The sequence below is a fragment of the Dermacentor andersoni genome, chromosome 4 (assembly GCF_023375885.2).
Source record: "Dermacentor andersoni chromosome 4, qqDerAnde1_hic_scaffold, whole genome shotgun sequence".
Lineage (NCBI taxonomy): Eukaryota > Metazoa > Arthropoda > Arachnida > Ixodida > Ixodidae > Dermacentor > Dermacentor andersoni.
Genome location: NC_092817.1, coordinates 173,226,317 through 173,250,741, shown reverse-complemented (window position 1 = coordinate 173,250,741; position 24,425 = coordinate 173,226,317). Strand labels below are relative to the sequence as shown.

Below are 24,425 nucleotides of genomic sequence, written 5' to 3'. Positions count from 1 at the left end.
GGTACGACCGTATCGCAAACAAAACCTGTAGCAACTACCAGAGGAGGTCAACCCTGCGCGCCTCCGCCTACCTTCCTCCTCCACGAAGGCCCTCTTTCTGCGCCTTCATCTTGCGTTACTCGGCCTATAAGGAAGTACTGGTACTTGCTTTTTCAGATGCTATCATTTTCTCGCCGAGCTCACGAATGTAGAGCAAAAGCATGGGTGAATGCTGAACAGCAACTATCTCAGAAAAGTGCGTACTTGTCGGTCACTTAGTCCTCTCCCTGCTAACCCTCGGCAACCGTGAAATACTCAGAAAGACAACATATAGCTATTCGGTATTAGAGCTGTTGGCTGGGCGCCTTCCTGATACATGCCCCTCTGCCCGCGAAACACTCACACACCCGTCGACGCTTTCTTTGTTGTCAAACAATCCTTCCCACAACCTCCAACCTCCAACCTCCTATTTCCCGATAGCGCTTGCGCATCGATTTTCGGGGGCGTTTTACAAGCCGGCGTCGTTCCCAGACGTCCTTTTCCGTTGCTTATTTTGGTCTTCGACAGCCCTGCTCAAGTTGCAAGACTGCTGCAGGTCATTCTCCACTTAGTGAAGATTTGTTCCGAGAACACAGAGCAGTGGCGCAACAGGAACAGTTTCACTGGAAAGGGGGGATGGCGTCTTACTCGCTTGTATGTTTAGCTTCGTTCTTGTCGCAGTAATTTAAGAAAATTTCGGTCGGTGTTGTGACGCCAAAACATACCATACCCTCCTGGATACAGGCAGCAGATACGTAGCAGTCACGGTGTCCCTCTTCGCCGGTCACTGCACATCACGTGACGCGTGTAAACGAGAAGGCAAAAAGCCTGGCGTACGAGGGCGTTGGTTGCAGGGAGGTGTGTTTGTATTACCCGGCACCACTTCTCTTCGGGCAACGGGAGCGCCTCCTCCGAATCCGACGTGCCATTACAAGGCCACGAGAGTGGGCGAGAAATCGATCCGCGCCGCCATCTTGGCGCGGGCTCTTCGACCGCGACCTGCGCGGCCGAACAGACTTCTCCAGTGCAGACGACGCGCAGGCTGGCGAAGCTGGCAGGCGATCGTGTTTTCTCTAGTATAGCTTAACGGTTCACTCTCGTCCGCTCGCGTACACATGTAGGCGACTAGTTTTAAACAAGGAACGTCGCTCGTCGCTCCATAGATGTGTTGTTCTCTCTTTTTTTTGTATGTTGTTGCTCTTGAACCATTAACCCTGTCCGGCGTGTTTGTTTTGAGTTCGTCTTTAGCTCTGTGCCAGAGGCGGTTTGCGCAAGGCGTTGATGGAAAGTGGCAGGACGGGAGCTTCCGGAAAGCCATGCAGGTTCATACCACCTCAAACGCTCTTATTAGCTCAGCTGAGGGGCACGAAAAGAAAAGTAAAGGTCGGAAGTGATAGAAGCGGCAGGATAGAATAACATGTTCTCCTTGTCCGATTTTTTTTTAAGATGACATGCAACGCTTCGCTGGAACGTCCAACAGACGTTAAACGTTCATAGACTGAATTCGCAAAGCTGTTCATGCACAATTGCGATTGTTAACTACGGGCGTCAGGCAATCGTAATGGCAAGCATATCTTTAACGATGTCGACTGACCGATGAATAACAGTTCTTGCTGACGAAGAGCTTTCTGAATTTAACATGGTAATTGCCTTGTACGCTCCCGCACACAACGTACACTACTTTGCTAACGCTTCACGGGTCTTAGGCGAAAAACTCACCAAAAAACTTATCCCGGAGCTCAACGCCGCTCACTAAAAGTATGTCTGCTTTGTTGTTAAACCTTCAGAACAGTGCCCTCTGAAATTAACGGCGCTATTAACAACAAAAAATATAGCACCGCCATTTTTATTTTTTTTGCGCTTTGATCTTTTATGTCCCTAACCACAATGTTGCTAGAAGTGCACGAACAAAAAAAGAATGGCCTCGCGGCGCTTGCACAACTTTCTGTGGGGCTGTCCGCTCAAGCAAGGTGAAGTCTTTGTTTTGCAGTGCACCACAGTGCAGTGCAGTTTCTCCTGCCCTTCACCGCTCTTACACTGTCCGCTCAGTCTTGCAACTCCCACGGCCCTTCCCTCGCCACTCGAGCTTCTCGCATTCCGGCGCCTCTCCTCCTCCTATTTCGCCTCCCCCTCCTCGAAGTGCCTCTCTCTGCCGCGCGCTAAACCCGAGCCGCGCCGCCCTGGGTCCAAGCTCCGATGTCGGCTTGGAGAGAGAGAGAGAGAGAGAGAGAGAGAGAGAGAGAAAGAATTGCAGCACGAAGGGATGATCGAGAGCGAGAGCGTGTGCCTTCCCGTGATCCTCCGAGGCGCTTACCTTCCTCCTCGGACGACTCCTTCGCTCTCCTCTCCCCCAGGACCGCGACAATACCGCGGCTTTCACAGTCACTGTGTTCGCATCGCTCGAGCAAAGAACACTCTCACGCAGGAGCCGGTGTCTATCGCTCTACTACCAGAGGTCAGTCGCTCGCACTTCTCACTATGAACTCGCACTCACTACCCTTAACTCTTTCATTTTACTGTCCCTGCGCTTCGCCCGCAGAAACGGCGGATGCCTCGGGAATATTATCGATCACCCGTAGTGGGCGACGCGAAGAATGTATTTTCTTGCCACCGGGTTGGGAAAGACTTCGTGAACCACTCAAGTTCAAGAAGCTACAAGCTGAGCTCCTACATTCGCTTGCGCGAAGTGCAATTCGGTGTTGACGCTTCGAGCGATCGCGTGGACCAACCCTGTAATGCGCGCTCAAATCGCGAAAGCGAGCAGCGATTTCAAATTCGCGATCGAATGATGCTCCCAGTCAAGGCGAGGTGCAGAGACTTTCCTTGTGAGGAGGATGCGGAGTGACCTTGCGCTCCCGGAGCACCACGGGGCACCGCTGGGAGGGCTGCTGGACGGGACACGACCTTTCGCCAATGTCAGCTATAGGACTCGGAAGGAAAGTACGAAGTAGTCGTTCGTTTCTCGAAAAGTTTATAAAAACGGAAATCAAACCACAATTGTTCCCCTTGTGAACACTTTAATTTCTCGCAGGCGTCAGTAATTTGTGCCAGCGATATTTGCTGATGCGTGTTGATGAAGGCGCTCGTGATTGCTCAAGTAATGAAAAATAAGGTGACGAGTACGGCGTTCGCTCACGAAGTTTCGGCGTACGTTTGTTTTGCCGGTGATTGACGTCATTATGTCTGTTCGCGTCAAAATGATTCGCGTTATTTCTATCCTAACACCGAGCCTTTCGCGATCACTGCCGCACTTCTGACTCTTCCTGTTTAGAGTGTCGAGAGTGGATACGCAGTTTTCTTTTTCTTTTTTTTTTCGTCGATTTATTTCTCTCAGCCACCGTCCAAAATCTCGTCAGACAAACACACCTGAACAACCATTTCTTAGTTGCGACGTACGTAACCCGTTACTTCACCTTCCTCAACCTTGAAAAATGTCTAATTTTTTATGACAATAAATGTACTGTAAGGATATTACTGGATACAACATATCACCAACAACAGAATGTGTTCAATATATTCTGCGTATATAAAGCTAGACTCCCTTTTGATCTCGTCCGTAGTAATCTACCAGGCGCTACTAAAATGTTTTCCGCCTTCTTTCAAATAAATTCTCTATCTCCAAAATGTTCACAGTTCGTGGAGTCAAGGACCTGTGATATTGAGGCAGCGGTTGCATCTTTTTTTTTTTTTAATAGATGTTCTTTATGCAGAGGTCATATTAAAACATTGATAACGCTTTTTTTCAATTTTCTTAGTCCATATTACGCTCCAGGAATAGCTTTCTTGTCAGTGATAACCACCACAATATATCCTGTTTACATTTTCTTTATTTTGGAAAGACTTAGATACATGTTTCCCTTATGTCTAATTTATTTTTTCGTGGCACGTATCATTCATCAAAGTATAAACTTCAGGCGTAGATATCCCATATCATTTATTCAACGTCAGTTCTAAACAAAGGGAGGTAAAATAGCCGCTTCGACCAATTGACAAAAAGCACAGTTCAGTCGATTCAAACTCGTAGGAGATTACGATTATACCCGGTATCGATTATTCGTCTCTACAACACTGGCAACCTTTTTTTTTCAGTCATAACACTACTTAATGAAAAGATTCAGCGAAACAAATTTATATTTTTTTTCTTTCTCTAAGCTTGAACCTCTCTTTTTTTTTTCAGTTATATGGTTTCGACGCCAACCTCGGTGAGATGCCGAATTCTAGTGATCCTACTTTTGCTGTATTTAACATTATCGAGAGGGAGAACCAGATACATTAAGCTGCCTTTTCATCAAAGTGGATTTAGTCATTCATATGAACGCATGCCGCCTGAACGGCCTTCATTTTTCTTGCCATGCTGACCACATTACAGTGCCGCTGGAACCACTTTACAAGGTTACCGCGGTTATGGAGGACCTTGATTAGGTCTTCGAATTAAGCAGCGATCGCGGAAGGGATTCCTGCCCAGCGGCGCTTCCTTCTCCCTTTCCGTCCTGAGTCGCTATCCTTGCGAAAGAAGCTAACGCAATTAGTGGCACCGACGTGGGGATTCTGGCGGACTTTTCTGTCCATTTGGTTTGGCTTGCGGGGCCGCTTGATCGAGTGAAGCTCGTATTAGTTCTGCTGAACCAGTTGTTCGTTTAACAGAAATCCCATTTTGCGAAAGAGACCTGCGAATGCATAAATGAACGTCATTTGTCTAGTCACTGACGGGACAGAAGGGTTAAATGAATGGTAATGCAATCTGGTCAAGGCGTTTCCTTAAAAGAAGTTGCGAAGCTGCGCACTCGAACGTTGCCCGTCGGCGTCGCGAACTTGAGTGCGACGTGCTTCATTTGGGATTTCGCCCGAGCTGCTTCTGGCGCAGATGTAGTACGCCATGGATTTATATCTCAGACACTTAATGTAGTTAAGTTAGAAATCGATGGTTTATATCTTAATGGCCATCAGGTCCAGTAACATAAACACAAAGGCGGACGTCATTCAAGTAGGGCCTCTTATTCACTGCGACAGCAGTTCAATGCCCGAAATTGGGTCTGCCTTGTCCGTCCGTTCATTCCGTTAGCGCTGAAGTCGAACGTCGTCGCCGTTATCGACAGATAACGACGATTTTCGTCGATCGACAGGGCACCCCGTCCTCCACAGTTTCCCCATTGCCGCAGGGCGAGGAAAAATAGAGGCCCGATCCACAACCGTCCCCAGTGGGATTCGAACCCACGTTGCCGGAGCAGTGTGAATTTCGAAGTCGCGTGCGCTGACTAGCAACAACAGCGCTGGGAGATTACCGCAACGTTTTGCGCTCCACACATACTGTGAGGCTGGTGCAGCTTGTACACGTATTTTTGAAAGTCACGAAAAGTAACTGTATTGGATGAGCATGGACATTACAAGCATCGCATAGAAATTTTTTTGACAAGATGGTGAATTCTTCCTTATAATGGTCCCGAAAACATCGTACGCGGCTCGAAAAAGGCGTACTTGACAATGCTGATCATCGTCATCTTCAAACGTGCCACGTACCCACAACAGATGATATGCCGTGATTCGGGCAGTTGCTGCAAAACACTGATCTCTACTTGAAGGGTAGTGGAGATCAGCAGTGAAAAACGCGGAAAGCACGGACGATGTGAATGCAAACAATGACGTCGCAGCGATCACACCACATGATTTACACGGTAGCTCAGAGGTTTCACAGTCACCAAGTACCCGATGAAGCAGTACTGCAAATGTATAGCGAAAAAAAATTCACTCAAATCTCGTCAGTGGCACTGCGTCATTTTGCTCGTGACATGAGTTGTAGTAGAAGTTTTGGCCTCAGTGCTGCTTAGTGTCCAGGCAGGGCCTTCAAAAAAAACAAACTATTCAAGCCTGAAGGGCAAGAAGCCTTCAACACAGCAACTTCATCCCCACCGGCTAAAACATTAATACACAAACACAAATTATTAAAAGCTTGTGAGCCAACATTATATCTACAGGCTATTTCATCTGGTGCACTGCGGATACGTCAGGTAGGTAGGTGCTTGGATGTTGTCCTACCCAACGATAAAAACAGACGTTACTGCGTTCACAAATTATCGCACCCTAATACACTGACAACAGCGCAACCTCACTATAACACACAAACTAAACGAAAATAAACATCAGGCAGCAAGATCGTCTGAATCAAATATAGTCAAACAGTGAAATGTTGAACCGCTTTGAACAAAAACAAATAACTTAAGCCCTTAGCCAAACAGCTACGAATAAAGGGTTCCGTAAAGCTTCAGATTTCAACTAAGTTAGTTTAGCATACTTAGAGTTGGAAAGTCTGAGTGATAAAGTATGTGCATGCACGTATTTAAAACTCCACAACATGCATTACTATCCTTATTGAAAAATCCATACGCCCCATAACTCTCGTATCCAGTAATCCAAATGAAAACACGTAGGATCCCATATAAAAGCCCGTTTTTTTCATATGTCATATGATGGTATAGGTTATAGTAGGTATGCGGAATACGGGGTCTTTTCAGCACGAGTGCAATTGAGAAATGAACTAGCGTACATTGCAAAGAAGACAAAGTCACATCTTATTTATCTAATCCACACTTTTCCTTCTCTAATATCATGCAATATAACTATCATTAAAATATTAAATGTCACTTTCATTTAGTTCTGACTTTGAATCATTACATTTTATACGATCGCCCTCCTCCCAAACAACCATCCAATAACCGTTGGCTCCCAGTCCAGTTAGCGGATTGGGTGAGCGCAAAAAAAGAAATGGCGGTCCTCATCACTATAAGGAAAATGATGTCGCCGTAAGTGAATTCCGACACGCATGAATCATTGAAGTCTGCTTTCATTTATGTGTTGTTTCGGGCACAGGTTCCTGAAGAAGCCGGCCAGTAGAAAGTCGTTTTGAACCAAAACATTCTTTACAAACCGTCCCAGACTTTCCCGACTGTGACTGCTGGCTTGATGGGCGCTGCTGCTGTCCTACCGAATAGCCTCCGTTCTTTTTTTTAAAAAAAGAAAGAGGAGAACTAGCACTAAGGTCGGATCTCGGCCGCCCAATTCAGCACAGTGGCTCGATGCTCTAACCATTGGGCCACAATCACATGAATACTTCTGTCGTGCCAATGCCAATTTAGCTATTTCAGATCATCGCCGCGTATCGATTACGATGGTGGTTTACGTGCTATGGCAGATAACCTCACCAAAGGGGGGGGGGGGGATTGGCTAAAAAGGGGCAGTACATTTAAAGATAAGTAAGAAGAAATGAAATAATGCTAGGCAATATAAGAGCTGCCACATTTCATAGCCCGGTTGCGCGAGAGAACGTGGGCGCGCGCCATTTTCCTTTACGCCGAAAACGCAGGAATGAAAATGGGCGAAGGTAGGGCATTTCGCCAACCGTTTCACGAAAGCCACGCTTCCCGTAGAATTAAGGAAATGTGTTCGTTGGATCTGCACAATTTCTTTTTCGGTCTCTCTGGTGACTCGCACGCGCCTTCTCTGTGTATTGCTCTTAGCTTTATTGTTTTTGGGCTAATTGCTGACACATCGAATTTCCCTCTAGTTCCGCTACAAAGCTTTGCTATACCTAACTGCAACTGTATTAGCTGTCCGATACACGCGTCCAGAACCATGATAACAATTAAAGGTAGACTGCTTACGGTCTAACCGAAATTGGGCAACAATGTGTGTTCGCTGAACCGACGTGCACCATCATGAGCGCCCTAAGTGATCGCTGCGAGAGGCCTTCATACGATGATGATGCCCATGATGATGATGGTTGAGCGCTCATCGCTGCATTGCTTTATCGTACTGCTACAAATCACAGACTCGCTAGCCTAAGTGGCCATTCAATACGCCACCAAACAGCGTTGTCGAGCTTGCCCTCGCTGCGGAGATTATGTAAATGTAATGACACTGACAGCCGAACGGTCGTCTCGGCTGACACGGCGCAATCCGAAACTGTGGCCTCGCTTGTGTCATCAAGTTTCGAATCTTTACTGAGCTCTCCAGTTGGCGCTCGACATGCCCGTCGCTTAATGTAGAGTCGGGTAAATACCAGACTCCAAGCCAATTTGAAAATTGCCTTGAACAAAGCAAGCATGCTTGTTGTAAAGTGTGCGAGTTTATCGCGACGGCAAACGTCACAGCGGTGCGCCACCAACGTCACTACGGAAATCGCAGCTCTACGAAAGACGCGTTTCGCTCAACAACGCCGTCGCTGCCAGGGCGAGCCTGGCCAAACAAATCGATCGGAGGACGCGAGGCAAACGAGAGCGTCAACAGAAGCTTTCCAGATTTGCCGACGAGTGCGCGATTCAGGCTGGACGCAATGAGCCACGCTCCTGCGGAACACGCCGCTACTTTTCAAGGTTTTCACCGCGTCTGCTGTAGACGCTGACGCACCAATCAGCTGAAATGCAACTGCAAAAAAAAGTTCTATAAAGCGAGCCGTGAATAGAGAGAGAAACAAAAAGAAAGACAAGCGCTATACGGAAGAGGGCAAATGCATGTAAAGGCGACACTGCACACAATGCCTCCGTTAAAGAAAGCGCAGATTTCAACAGTCTTCCTTTCCTAATGAAACCCGAGGACTGCAGCAGCTACTGCAATCGCGCCGAAATGAATGCACAGGACGCTCCATTGACGATGCTACTACTCCCCAGAGAGTTTCTTCTGCAGTGTGTGGTCTAATTTTAATTCAACAGAACTGAAGCATTTCTTCCATTCATAGTGCTATTGCTATTACGCGCTCTCGTACACTGTACAGAAAACAAAGGCGTCAGAATAGTTGCGTGCTGCTGTCCATGGCACACAAGAACGCGACCTCACCTCTTTTGCTTAGTAATCTCGCGAAGCACGAGCAGCTCTCAACTCGTCCTTGTTCCTTCTGAGTAGCTGTAAGAAAGGCAAATGGCAATTTCAGTGCCTTCTTTTTCGTTTGAACGTGCAGAAGATATAATTTTATTAACTCGCAGCAGTGATTCTGTCATCGCGACTCGGCATGCAAGATATTGCTTAATCAACTGCAGCGATAAGTCTGAACAGAATAACTCTGTGACTTGCCCGTTTAATAAAAGACGTACGTTGAACTATTGTCACTCCGCGGCTAGCTTAGTTCTTGTATTCTTTTTTTTTTAGATTTCGTAACCCACCCTTCTAATATTCAGTAGCCGCCATTCGTTGACCAAAGACGATACCACCCTAAAAATGTGTTCAGAACTCTGTGTCTCGAAAGCTTCACGCACCTCATCGAGTTATCGTAGCTGAATTTTACTCACTTTTCCCGTAGTGCTGGTCACGCATCTAGCTAGGTCGGGCACGTTTTCGCTGTCCACAAGTGATGGCGGTGACTGCTATATCGCCATGTTGTACCGACCGAGATGTTCTCATATGTTATTTTTCTGACAGCTTGGCCTCCGACGTATATGCAGTTAAATTACACTGGGGTGACCCTCCCCATAAACAAATGTCACAATAAGCTTAGAAAACTTATGGTCCATGAGTCAACGGGTATAACTGCCTGCTTGATCCCTTCGTAGCTAGGCAGATCGTGAAATTCTTTCTCTTGTACCTCGTATTTTGGGAAGAGCCACGACAAGTTGTGAATCTCCGCAGTAGATGATGGAGCACCATACTTTGGACAACTAAAATGGGTATTCACGGGTTGGATCCCAGGCCCAGCTAACGAAATGGGTATGGGTCGCCTCAGCACATATAAACCTCCTCCATCGGAGCAGGACTACAGGGAACGGAGCATACGCACGGAGGGATTAAGGCGCATACGTCCCGACGGGGAATTAAACTTTGAAATAAGAGGATAGAGAATAACAAGTGAGATTTGCGGTGTCGAATTATAGGGTGCACTTGTGTCCGCTAGACCGCTGTAATGGTTCCGACCATGTCCCTGCGCCCAGTATACTTGTGCTAGTCTATCACTCAGTTATAAACCCGTCCGTGTCGCCGTCTCACGCAGGGTCTACTCGGACAAGGGCGAAGACAAACCTTCCAAGGACAAGATGGTGGACCAGGGAACTCTCGACAAGCTTGAGGCCGGCTTCAAGAAGCTGCAGGCTGCCAATGACTGCAAGTCGCTACTTAAGAAGTACCTCAACAAGGATGTCTTCGACAAGCTTAAGAACCGCAAGACCGCTATGGGTGCCACCCTGCTGGACGTCATCCAGTCGGGTAAGCTCTTTTCACGTCCCTTCCGGTTTGACCAGACCACCGAAGCAATATACAATAGGCGCATTTGGCCACCGTAGAGGTTGCACAAGGGTTCACAAACTAGCGGCCTACTTGATAACTAATTTGTATTGCAAAGAAACACCCTACGTTCAACCTCAGACCTCTTTATGAATGCGCAAGCAGACTACTAAGTTCAGGACTTTACCAGTAGAAGCTTCATATGATTATGGACTGCTTACTTTAGAAGCCAACTAATCAACGATAATACACGTACGCGAACCGTTCATAGCTTGCGTCGTTGTGTCCCTTAACGTCTCAACCATCGCACAGGCCGCTGGTTTATTCCTCGTCAACGTATTAACTATCTAGTGTTTCCAAGCATTCGCCTGTACCCTACCTACTAAATTAACTGCGAATGCAAACAGGCGAGTTAGTAACTCTGCGCCTTGCATCTAAAAATTCTCTAGGATGTTTGACTTCCTAGACCGAAAATTACCTAGGAAATTTTTGTTTGCTTGCTTTAAGCTCCTTCAAGTACAGACCTCGTGTGGTAGTTATAGGTACTGCCGTACTCCTAATGTTTATACACTTGCTGCTGATAGTTTATGGGGACGTGGTACAAGTCAAGCTGCTCTTACGCATATTTTTCCCCACAATTCCCACAGTTGCTGTCAGATAATGTATTCACTTGATGAACAAGCTTTCTGTTACGTATATTTTTTCCCACAATTCTCACAATTGCTGTCAGCTAATGTATTCACTTGATGAACAAACGCTGGAGAGTGCCGCAGATATCGGGCCGCAGTGTCGCACATCGCTTCCCGCCAACGGCACTGTTACATTTTCGGCAGAGTAATAAAACTTTTTGAGGGCAAAGTAGATTATATTGAGCGAGGATCTTAACAGTGCAGTCACGTGGTCTGCACACGATCCGCTGGCCGCATGCTTGAGACTTCAGAATTACGTGGAAGTCTGCTCGTGTGGTGGCACTTGATGCAACTGCCATTGCTATATTCAGTGTGCCACACCGATGTACTTTTTCGAGGCATTACGTTTTACATGACATACTGATTATTTAAATTCATTATTTCATGATATCGCGTTTCGTTATTTCAATTCACCATTTCTGAGCTGAAGATTTCTAAACACACGATGCTTTGGATAGACAGGGTTAACAAAGCAACGATGCCTCAATTCACGTGCAACAAGTTGTATGTAAAATTCACACTGAACAAATCGTGATCTATCGCCGTTGCAAAACACAAGTACAGCCCTTGCAGTAATCAGCGGGTAACTCCGGTCAGCACGAAAATTACTGCAGTTTTATTGGAAATTTCGGAAGTCTACATTTCATTCCGAGTACTCGCGACCCTTAGCGGCATATTGTCGGTTCACTTCAGATGCCTCCGCGCAGATTAAAAGCACAAAACCATCCTCTTCTCTGTATAACAGAAACACGATGCGAAAGAATAAACACCACGGCGACTACCAGAGTGGACGCATCACTTCGAGCTGTATTCGAGAGCTGGAATACTCAGCGCAAAGTCTCACTATCACAAATGGCACTGTGTAACGTCACAAAGTTACAGCTCATTGTCTTACGGGTTCACTCAAAGATTCGACAGAAAAAATAACTCTGTGAGCGACCGCGTCTATTCACTACATTTAGTCGCGTTCGTTTCAGTGGGCCAGCTAAGCGAGGCCAACCGAAGGCTTTCGGCATTACATAACACAGTCCCAGCACAAACCTATTTTTTATATACTCCTTCTTGCATGCAATGGGCTTAGGCAGGCACACTCACATGCGTTCTTTTTAACCTTTTCCTCAGTGGCCGACCTGACAAAACCCGCGTGTACGGACTCGAAACCCACCAATGAAACACGAGTGACTTTCTCCCCTGTAAATCTTGCTTCACCTTTGCCTTGGTGTGTTTGTAACGAAGGCTAACCTACGCCAAATTCAAACATCTTTTTTTTTTTTAAACTTTCTTTGTTGCGCATTGAATGTGTGCGTAATGAAGGTTAACTTTAGAACAAATATTCGCCTATCTTATAAGTATATCACCGCGTCTGTCCTTCGTGCCTCAGACATGTTTGTATCAAGGGAGTTCCTATCAAGAATGTTCGTATCTCCCTCGATTCGTTTACGCAAGTTCCGCCCGTGATTGGCCACCGTAACGGTGACTGTGACGTCACAATCAATCCGATCACTTTTAATAGTTGTGAACGCAAGAACGCCAGTCAATGAGGAAACGCTCCTACACATAAACTTTAGGAACACGCGTGTAAGGCCGAAAAAAAACAGGTGAACAGTAGTAATTAATTCAATCATGATATTTAACGTCCTAAAAGCTACATGACGCTATCAGAGACACTGTAGTAGAGGGCTCCTGAATAAATACACCACCTCGTTTTCTTTTTCTTTTTTTTTTGTTATTTTTTAAGTGAGCATATATGTAAGCATACGAATGCTCTCGCACTTCCTCCCCCTACAAATGCGTCCTTCGCGACCCGGTATCGAACCGACAACCTTCTGTTCATCGGCAGAACGCCATTGACCACTCGGCTACCAAGGCGGCTGCGCGGAGGCTAAGACAAGTATACATAAACCTACTCGCGGGGTATTCGGTTGCCCCGCCGAACCCCACCACCCTCGTTGTTCGGACGTGCTCCAAAAGCGGACTGGCACTTTTATATATCACGGCGCAGGGTCCGCCCGCGTGTCTGGGTCCGGACGGAGCGGACCCCGGGCGCACAGTGGCAGCAGGTAGCGCGCCTATTTTCGGCTCGAGCCGCCTCTCTGCTCGCGGCGCTCTCTCTAAATTAAGCGCCGCGCGCACACAAACAAGCTTCGCAAACGGCTTCCGCCACAGAGAGAAGTCGCAGAGGGAGAGAGTGACGCCATCTAGGAAAGGAGCCCCGCCGAAGGCGGAAGATCCGTCGACGCAGAGTTGTTTGCGGAAGATGGGTTTCTTCCTCCCCTCGTCCCTCCATCTCCCCGGGTTCCTGCCCCACGCCGGCATTTCTGTTATTCGCTTTTTTTTTTTTTTTTTTTTGCTGGCGGGGGTAGAAGGGCAGGGCTAGAGGGGAGGTAGGGAGGGAGAGTCGTTTTGGTATAAGTTCTCGTCACTCGCTACTAATGCTCCCGGGGCTCTAATATTACGATTGAAGAGGGCGCCGCGGCGGTGTTCCGGTATACCACCCTTAGGATAGTTTCTGCGGAAGTAAAGTGGATGGGACCTAATCACAAAATTCCTCTTCCGTACGTTTGGTGCGCGACTGGCCATCGCCGCAAGGGCCATCATCGAGGCGATCGCTACCGTAAGTGGCCGATGCCCGAATGCCGGTCGGAGAGGAAGGGCTCTGCCTCGAGGGAAGTGTTCCCAATGCGGGCACCGCTTCTTATCACCACCTCCTCCTATGTCGTTGTCTTGTGGCTGTCAGCAATCAGCCGTGTGTATAGCTAGCTCAATGACAGAGGTCGCGCATGCTCGATCTAATACCTTTAGGTAGGCGCCCAGAAAGGTGTCATATCTGACAACCGCTGTTGCCTCAGAAATGTCTTGAAAATACGACAAGACATTTTGCAGCGAGCGATATTATGGTTGTTTTAGTGAACCAGATGTTGCTGATAAAGTTTTGTGCACCTATAGATGGCTTACGCGCACCTAAATTTGGGCACGTGAGAGGTTTCACGCTTCGCTCTCGGCAGCCACGACCGGAATCCGATACCGTAGCGATGGGTTCGGCTTCTAAGGCCAACTGCGGCAGTTTCTCACATGAAGGTGATACTTGCGTTTACCTTCGAGATGACCACCTTGAAGGTCACTATACCCCGCCCCGTACATAGCACGAAACACTACGAACACTAGACAGACTTCAATACATGCTAGACAGCTTAACGATATACAGATGAGGTAATCGCCAATTCTCGTCAAAGTTGCAGCCTTGTCTTCGTACTGCACATCTTCAAAACACGAATCACACTATTTCACTTAGGAACGCATGATGTTTTCTTACATGTTTAACTAAAGAAAATGAAGAGAATGATGTTGTAATATGTCCTAACATGTATGTAATAATGATCTTGTAATATGTAAATGTCAGCCACATAACCGCCAACAGGCGCATATTGGTATCGTCCCGAATTATGTCACCTTCATAAACGTGAACATTCAGCGCCCTCCTTGCCGGTACCTAAACATAGCTAACGACAATCGGTGCGAATCAAACTAGGTACGAAATGAAGTGTTGGAAGAATAGTCAATACAGGCACCGCCCGCGCTGTTTGATCCTAACTGAGAACGCTAAAGTTCGCCTATACGCTTCGCTTAGTCCACGACGGGTCATCTCTCCAGCCTGCCATTCTGCACTCTTTATGGTATTCTCCATACGAACGAAGCGTCGAAACTTCATGATGTAATTGCACCCGGCCGGTTAAGCGCACACTACGCTCGAGTTTCGTGGCTACAGTCATTTCCGATCCCATTTAGTCGCTTATTTCGTTATCGCACGTTTGCGCTATAGCCGATGAGGACAAGGCACGAGCTATCTTTCGATTTATTGAGCTAGCCGTGGTTACTGAAATTTCAGTTGCAGTTATCTTTACTGCGCAAGAAAACGTGCGTGCGTTCCGTCAAACAATCTCTTCACGGCTGCTTCGAGCAATCCAGCTGGCGTGCGACGCCAGACAGCGTCCTATTAATAACTTACAACAGTAGCGAACATCTTCATTCGCAAAAAAAAAGTTTTCTTTTTCTTTATGTGTCTTTGTTACCCAAGAATACATATCCCCATTCTACAGCTACTCCAAGTGATGAGGCTCTCTACACATGATAAAAAAAAATACATCTGCGAAAGTCAGCTTTCAAGCACAGTCGGAGAAAAGACACCTAGCAATAACTGCCCCCACTGACATAGCTCCAATTTCAGCATCACCGCGCTGGGAAAAGCAAGAATAGTGCTTAATCAAGCAATAAAAACCGCTGATATTGTAGCTGTTCATCACGCTTCCCCCCCAAAGAAAGAAAGAAAGAAGAAAAGGTGACGTCTGAATTGAGATCGCATGTGTCTGCACGCACGTCACGGAGCTATCGACGCAGCGCAGCCGTCAAGCAGCGCCCTTGACATGGTGCGTGTCTTGTAAACAGTGCGCGACCGGTTCGATTCTCCGCTTTCTCCGCGGTGGCACCCATTCGCGTCGCACGCCAGTCGCCGCTCGATGACGCCGAGGTTCGAAAAGGAACGAGCTACGCTCAGTTTTTCCGACCTTGGAACAACGTGTTCGATCGCGCCAGTGGCAGTCCGCTTCGCTCGCCAAGGCTGCACCCGGTGGCTGCTTCGCCTTCTCGAACGATGCAGAAGTTTCGGCATGCGTAATTTTTTCTTTAATTTGTTGTCAGCGGTTTCGCGCGAAGTGAGAACCTTAGATTAGGATATGGTTGCCCCACACAATTCTTGACAATGACGACTTGTGATGTTGCCGCTTTCTTTTTCTCTCTTTTCGAGCAATTCGGTCAAACGTTTTACTTCATAGTGAGGTCAAAACACTAAATGAGGTGAAGTCACTAAAACTCGTTGGACTCGTTGGCGTTGTTTCTATAGGGCGAGCTTACGCACTGAGGTTGAAGCAACGCTTAAGCGATGAAAACAGCTGAGAGCACAGTCGGCGGCCCTTCGAATCGAATCTCGTTGTTCGAGTCAGTCCGATATTTATGCGCACGTCACACCGCACGTTCCAAAGCAGCCAGTGGCTATCGCATTGATTCGAGAGTATATTGCACTGCTTGCGTCGCACGTGCGACCTGATTGGACGGGCTTGTCGCCTTTTCAGATTCGCAGCAGCCTTTGCAAAGTTTTCTTTTTCGATAGAGCAAGCGCTTCTTGTGTACGATTGCGATAACGAGGAAACCACGGTGATGCTGTCAAAGCGAGTATCGCAAAAGATGTCGTTCGAGGTGGCTCACAAGACCTGGATTCAAATCCTGACGTCGCCACTCGGTTTAGTCGTATTCGCATAAATATGTTTGTTCGTTTTTCAATGTTCCACCGTGAGAGAGCATCTCGCATTATATTCAAAACTACTCATACAATCCATACCCGAACTCCTTCGCTCATCAGAATAAAAGCTCAGCCACTAAACGAGTACCTGCTACAGGGAAGCCCATCTTTCATTATATCGAGGGCGCGGGCGCCGTTCCCAACGTGAGCTCGAAACAGCGAGGCGTGAAAAGAGCGTTGCACAGCTTGTCCGGCATCCACGCTTTCATGGCCGCTTGTCGCCAATTCGATACTTAGCGCGACTTCACTCTTCGTCAGCGATCGGTCGCCAGAGCAAGAGAGCGATGGATCTGGGGTTTTATACATTATGCCGGGTAGTCTTTTGTCCCACACCTGACACTTTGCGATAGGTACGCTTCCGTATCGCCTCTCTTCAATCGTCTTCAAGAAAAAAAAATGTACCTGCCCGATGGACAGCTCAAGTCCCGCCCAGCGCAAAAGCCCTGTGCTCCATCCATCATAGGCCACAGACGCTTCGATGTTTGTCTCTTGCCAGGCTCACCTGGCGTTTTTTAGACTATCGGTGCGTGTGGCAGTTCGCAGACAAACTATTTCCTTAAAACATACGAGAGAGCAGTGCGCACGATATTCCGCTAGTCCGCATGCGCAGCGATGGACATTGAAAGAAATGAATTTATGCCTTCGGGACCTTTCTAGGTCGTAGCTGTAGAGATTGTAACGTTTCTGTAACGTGTGCGTGTATGTGTGATTCCGTGGGTAGCAAATTTCTGAAGAATACCTCCGAACTGAGTGGAGCTGTATGGACTGAAAATATTCAACATTCCTTAGACACAATCAACGTTACCGATAGACTAGAAATTAGGGATGATGGTTCCTCTATATAAATCTGGTACTAAATTACATCCTGCTAACTATATATCAATATCTCCAGCGACCACGTGTTGTACTATGCTCGAACATATTAAATTCAGTAACCGTATCAACTGCCTCATTTGAGATGATCTGAAACGCAGAAGATGTCACTTACGCATAAATTACAGAATACAATTCTCCCTTTACATTTTTCTGAAATTTGGTAAGGTGTGCCCCAAGCTTTTACTGCATAAACTAAGCCTTGTTAACTTTGATTATGACCTTTTTAAGTCACTCGAATGTTTTCTACCTAATCACTCACACTTTGTCAGCCCTAATGATTATAACTCTCCTTTCTCTAATGCGAACTAAGATGTACCTCAGAGTTCAGTACTGGGTCCCCCTTTATTCCTTTATAATATACCGACTTTTCTTCAATCTCGTCTAATATTCAACTGTTCACTGATGATTGTGTATTTTTTTCGTGAAATAAACAACTATGATGATAAAATTGTTACAGGCTGATCCTAACACTGTATATAATTGGTGTAAGAAATAGGGGAGCTTAATGCTAATAAATGTAGAGTGCTGAGGTTATCTCGCACAACTCAGACTTCATCTACACGTATCAGTTAAGTAACATTGCTCTTGAATCGAGTGTCAACTCTTACAGTATCTTGCCGTTCACATAACAACTAATATCACTTTGAATGTTCATACAGATTACATAGTCACCAATGCTAATAGGACATTAGGTTACTTGAGCTGAAATTTTTCTTTCGATCCCTCTACCCTAAATCTGTTGCCTTATAATACACTAATACACCCTATCAGGACAATCTTATTAAATCTGTCAAACTAGTCCAGAAAAACTGTCTTCGTTCCATTTTCTCTAGCTTCAGTCGGACTGCGGTAAATACAGGCAATACTCATTGCCAGTATTGAGTTACCCCATCAAAGTAGCCAAATTAGCACTACTTCACAAGTTATACCATCACCCTGTACTGCGAAACGTCTCATCCCTCGACCGATATACGTTTCACATTGCGTTGATCATCGTGACAGATTAGGGACTAGATTCTGTACGGAAAAACTAATTCATTGCCTTCTCTTCCTCGCGCATCACAAAAGTGGAGCCACTTTCCTGCTGGCGTTGTTTCAAAAAACGATCACCGTGCCTTTAACCTAGCATTAGCTAACATTTGATAGATATAAAATATTTGTACTACCAACTTCCTACTGCTTATTAGTTCGTTCATTGCTTTGTCATTTGCTTTAAACCTATATTTCGTTATTAGTAATTAGCTAACATTATATTAGGCGCCAAGCTTTTTTGTATGCACTTTGTAACCACTTCCCTCTGTAATAGCTTTGACCCTGAGGGTCTACTACATAAGTAAATATTTAAATAAATAAGACACTGAGTCAGATCGTAAATAATAACCATTCAAAAATAGAAAAAAAGAAAAGAAACAGCGCGGCGGAATTTATTCACATTCACGACGCTCTGCCATATAATACCAACCGGTTGACCGGCTTCTCGCAGCATGAGAGACGTTGCATCTCACAAGACCAAAACAATGAAACACTTTTATTTAGTTATTCATTCTTTATTGAACTCGACCACTATCGTTACTTACTAGAGAACGCCGCTGAGCCAGCTGTTAAAACTATTCTTTTTTTCTTGGAGAGGGGGGGGGGAGGGATTGTTTCCTTGCGCATCACACATACTTTTGTAAGTGGTTATCATAATGTGCATATATAAAATGAGCACTTGCAACTATTAGGCCCGTTTATCTAGGTTACGTTCGTTCGTTCATTCAGGCGTGGAGAACCTGGACAGCGGCGTCGGCCTGTACGCGCCGGACGCCGAGTCATACACCTTGTTCGCCGAATTATTCAACCCGGTGATTGAGGACTACCACGGGGGCTTCAAGTCCACAGACAAGCACCCGCCCACCGACTTCGGCGACCTCAACACGCTCGTCAACCTGGACCCCGAGAACAAGTTCGTCGTCTCCACCAGGGTCCGCTGCGGTCGCTCGCTGCAGGTGAGTGCACTTTTTTTTTATCATGAAATGGTTTCGTAGCTTCCGTTGTCGGCAACCTTCGAGTGACCTTGAGCCAAAAGCCAGAGCAGTTCATCCGGGCACTCAAACGAGAACATCCGGGCAACCAGTCAAAGCCGCATTACATACGCCAGGTACTTCACAAACAAGTTACGAAAAAATATTGCTTCCAAGTTCTTCCAAATGTTTGTTCACAATATCACTCAAGCTGTAACTTCTGGTACACTCAAGTTTTATTTATAATTTCCTATAGTGACGTTCAAAAGGCAGATACAGGACACTGAATACTTGACTGTCATATCTTGACGCTGAGACAGAGAGTTGCGTGCGCTTTTTTCAACGCCGCCGGTCCGTGAGTTCCGCGACGCGTCCGGCGCGCCTGCAGCGCCGCCAGCGTCCGGCAGCGTCCGGCGCCCCGCCGATGCATGTTTGACCGAGACGAGACTTTCAATCAGGTTCTGTCTATGACAAGAAACTATTGTGTACGTATGGACCAGTGCACAATATGGCTTGGTGCGGTGCGGTGGGGTGTGCCGTTGCGAACATGCACTACACCCATTTTAAGATTGTGGCTAGTATCGTCTCCAACCAATCTGCTTTGGCGGTAGCCATTTCATGCTTACATCTACTCTCGATTACGGGAGATCTTGTATTTTTTTGTTATAAATCATTCCTACTTACGACGGGTGATCGGTGACCGTTTCCCTTTCCTTGACAAAATACGTTGTGCGTAAATTCGTGAGGCGGAAGAAGATTCGACAGCATCAACGTGCAAAGATGTGTGTGGGTTCCTTTCCACGCGTAGACAAGCATCGCAGAAGAGGATGTCGCAAAAGAAGACAGAACAGAAGAGGACGGTGCAATGTTTTCCTTTCGCGCAAGGCTATCGCACTATAGCAATTACTTTGCTCTGCTGGACGGTTTTTTACGCCTATCGCGCGCGCTCAGTCACCGTCCAAGAAAATTCGTCCACGGCCTAGTTTGTACGTTGCTCTCACGGTAGCCAGCATTTGCAATATGAATAAACAGTACGTGAATGCACACGCGCGACATATAAGGGCGCATATTTCCAACTTTCTTTTATTTGTACAGTAGGACAGGGCAAACGAATCAATTGACAATTATTGAAACTTAAAGATGACCATCTAGGAGGCACCCGCTGTAAGCTGTGACTCACCCACCTTATCTCATCGAGAGTGTCAAGTTCTAGCATCATCCGTCGAGATAAAAAGATTACAGGCCTCGTTGCCTAGGGCACCTATTCTACTGCCGATAGGATGAGCACACTTGCACACGTTTTCTTCTTTTATTTATTCTACATTATTCTCCCACATTCCTTTAGGTCCTCGTTCCACTCTGTCCCCTTCGCTGCAAAGTAGCATGTAGACGAATGTACTCAGGTTAAGCATTCTGCTTTTCATAAACGTTATTTCTCTCTCTCTCTCTCTCTTACCGGCCAGACAGTGTAAATACATTACAGCTCATGTTTAAACTACAGGTGTGCGCGCTGCTTGTCGCATCTGTGCGTCCATCATCTTCAGTTCGTGCTCAAAATGCTCAATTTGCCGCATCTGCTTGCGCAAAAGAGCTACTCAAGTAAAAAAAAATGTTCTAGTACGCTAGCTCTGCTTGCAGAGCGACTACCCCGTAAATGCGTTGATGTCGGGTTTCCTCATCGAACCATAACAAATTTTTCGCCAGCTACCAAGCTTGTTCTGCGGAAGGGAACGTTTCGCTTCCCATTGTCTCTCCGATCGCCACTTTTATGGATACCAACGTACCGTTATGATTGACTTTATTGCAGCACAAAATCAGAACCCCTGAGGGCCTTTTAACAAAACAGGCAGCGGGAGACATTTTCTTTTTCGTTTTTTTTTTAGATTTTCATCACAACAATCATTCATCTTCTATTTTCGCAATAGGATTACACGTGAATAGCGAAACCTTAGAGCCTGAGAAGAACAAAGCTGCACTCTCGAAGTTTGATTCTACTACAGGAAACTTTCGCTTTACTTCCACTTGAGTGCACTTTCATTCATTCCAAGCATAAAACTGTGAGGAAAGAGCGCCCCCTTACAACGCACTGGCTTCCATCCTCCATCTGTGCTAACCATCGGCATCGGACCCTCTGCGTTGCCAAGTTATAACACACTCTTTTGTATGCGTTACCGGAGGAACTGTTCCTGCAGCAACACGGTGTACTTACGCCACTGATCACGGAGGCCTTTCGCACCCACAGCAGCATAGTCATGTCGTTTAAGTGCCACGAGAAATTAACCTTACCGAGAGAACTGGCACATTTCACGCCTTGCATTTGTGTCACCAGCAATGTTCTTATTAATGGCAAAACGTTGGTTCGGTGCCACTTGGTAATCCATAGCAGTAAAAAAAAAATTCAGTGGAAAATCAGACAGACAACACGACGCAGAACGTACAGGCACCGATCTCTGTTATATTTCTTCATTTATTGCAAGAAGCTCCACAAACAGAGCGATAGCGTTGGTTCAGTGGCCCGGAACTGGACTCCGTTGATCAGCAGAGAAGGCCCGGGCAGTTACGAGGCGACATTGAACCAAAAAATAAAGCAAGACACTCATCTACATTGTTACGCGAAGAGAAGTCAGCTGCAAATGCTGCTCGAGAACGAAGGCGGAAGGCTACCCCGCCGGCAAGGTGCATTGCTTTCATGTCTTCCCGAAAAAACACTCTCGCCCAGCTTAGAGGTGGAATCGTCGGCCGGCCATCCCGCGCGGTCGGTGCTCGGTCAAGTCCCGGCATGCTGCTTTCTCTTTTTTTTTTTTTTCCGAATCCGCGCAGGCGCATTCCATTGTCGGATGTGGCTCACTCACCCACACGCATCAGAGAGAAAGCTGGAGGGTTCGGCGCTCATAAACAGTCAGCACAGACAGACGCCCATATTCGCGTGAGCGCCCACATTCAGCTGAGAAACGCGTGCATTTCGGCGATCCCAAGCGTGCGAGATGTCTTCGCTGTCCAAAAGGACAGTTTGGAGTGTACAAGAACTCAAATTTGGGCGAGTTTGTGAGAATTCCTTACAGCTCAAAAAAGGAAAGAAAGCAAGGACACAAGAAAGGAAGACCAGAAAGCGCGAGTTTGGAGTACTTGGCGTCAACTTTTGACTGCTTGGTACGAATGAGCGTTTGGGAGGCGAGCTGTTAACATCCTCCTCAGACCAAACGAAAGCCTAGTGGGGCAATGCTTCTTTTACATCAGTTCGTTATTCTCAAACGGCCTCTTACGAATCTGACAAAAGTACCTGTTTTACCATGTAGCATGAGTAGGTCTACATGGGGACATAGAGCCCACATCTCCAGTTTGTTCAGATTAGGCACCTTTTGTTTGCCTAAAGACACGCGCACATCATTTTAAAATCATTCGAGCATAACAAACTAGCGCTTGGAATTTACATAAATTTCACAAATGCGTCTGACCGCTCTAACCCCATATTGTTTCTTTTTTTTTTTTTTTTTTTACTGAAAACGTATGCATTCTTACGGGAAAGCTTGACACTCGTACAAAACTATCTAGGTTGCAGACAGCGACATGCGGATATAGATGGACATTCCTCAAATATTAGAACAATTGTTTCTGGAGTCCTCCCAGGGAGCATTCTCGATCTTTTCCGTTTTAACATCGACCTAAATGATATGATACACATTGACACTGAACCAAAATTGTTTATGTAGGTGGATGATACGACATTACTGTTTTCAGCTCCAACTCACTCAGAGTTCATCACCAGAGTTAACACCACGCTTATGCAGCTTCGTATCTGGTCACAGTATAACGCTTTGAATATTCGCACGAGTAAAACGAAGGCTATTGTTTATCGTCTTGAAAAGAAGATAGTTTGCATCGATGACGCGATCATGCTTCATGACGAAAAATAGAGAGAGTAAGCTCTTCTAAAACATTAGGCGTCTTCCTCGCGAAAAACGTGACGTAGTGTTTAGATAGTGAGCGCATAACAAAGAAATTACGTAATATCATTGGTTTAACATGCGCAAATATGCACACGTTACACACCAAAGTGAAGCTTCTTTTTGTGTAACGCATTGGTTTATCCGCGTATATAGATATATATATATAGTTGAAGAAACGGAGCACACTTACGAAAATTGCATTTTTAATGGTTTAACATTTCGGCCGTGGCACGGCCTTCTGACGGTATTCTGACGAAGGCCGTGCCACGGCCGAAATGTTAAACCATTAAAAATGCAACTTTCGTAAGTGTGCTCCGTTTCTTCAACTACCTATGCACCGGACCTACAGAACATTTCCTTGTGTTATATATATATATATATATATATATATATATATATATATATATATATATATATATATATATATATATATATATATATATATATATATGTATCTGTCACTTAATAGGGGGAACACAGCAGTGCCAAATTTAAAGAAACTTAATATACTTCAGAAACAAATGTTATGAAATGCACACAGTGTGGCGTATGACTACCCCTCAACATCACTGTTCGAAGGAACTCCCATAATACAGGTATTTCATATCTATAAATACCGCCTAACGTCACAGTATCGCATTTAAGATTGTATCTTATCTTAAAGGAGGAGCACTAGTTCGTAAAATAGAAATCATACACACAAGAAACTCTGTTACGTGGCACGTATACTCTTGCAGGACGACATATGGCGAACAAATGAAAAAGCGCACTTTCCTAAACTACTAAATGTATGCCTCTGTAGTAATGTAAACCCTGTTCAAATGACAAAAAAAGGAGACAATGCATCGCATCGAGTATTACTTAAAATCCTCCAAACCAGCGTTTTCATCATTTCTTGTTCTTACTGTATTTCTCTGTAGTGATTCTACATTTATTGGTGCTTGTGTCACAGTTGACTATGGCACATGTTTTATTCACGTATTGTGTTCATTGCTGTGTGTATGCGAATCTGTGCCCTTTCTAATGGCACGTTCCAACAGCAACCTCATGTACTGTAATCGTGTCACTTCTTATTGTACTGCGATTTTTTTTCACGTTTGTTTAGGTATGTTTTCTTCAGGCTGACATTGCAAGTAAAAAACAAAAACAAATAAAGAACGTGTTGCATGCCGTAGCTTCTCTATACGTCCCCTCATCAACGTCGATGGTAAATAAACCTATTATTCATGTTTAACATGGCGGTTCGTATTTCACTTCATCCTGGATTGCATCGTCATCTGGTAGCATATAAAATATGCTACAGATTGTTTTTCTTTTTTTTTTTGTCTTCGGTGGCGAT

General features: G+C 45.8%; 1 protein-coding gene across 2 annotated transcripts in view; it reads left to right on the top strand.

Annotated features, from left to right (window-relative positions):
• LOC126530682 (arginine kinase) overlaps positions 1-24,425 on the top strand; it is an 87,204-nt gene that overhangs the window by 42,795 nt on the left and 19,984 nt on the right. For both annotated transcript variants that reach the window (XM_055070720.2, XM_055070719.2), the window contains exons 6-7: positions 9,989-10,200; positions 18,898-19,124. In XM_055070720.2, the coding sequence (XP_054926695.2) occupies positions 9,989-10,200; positions 18,898-19,124 (439 nt within the window). The remainder of the gene's footprint in view (positions 1-9,988; positions 10,201-18,897; positions 19,125-24,425) is intronic.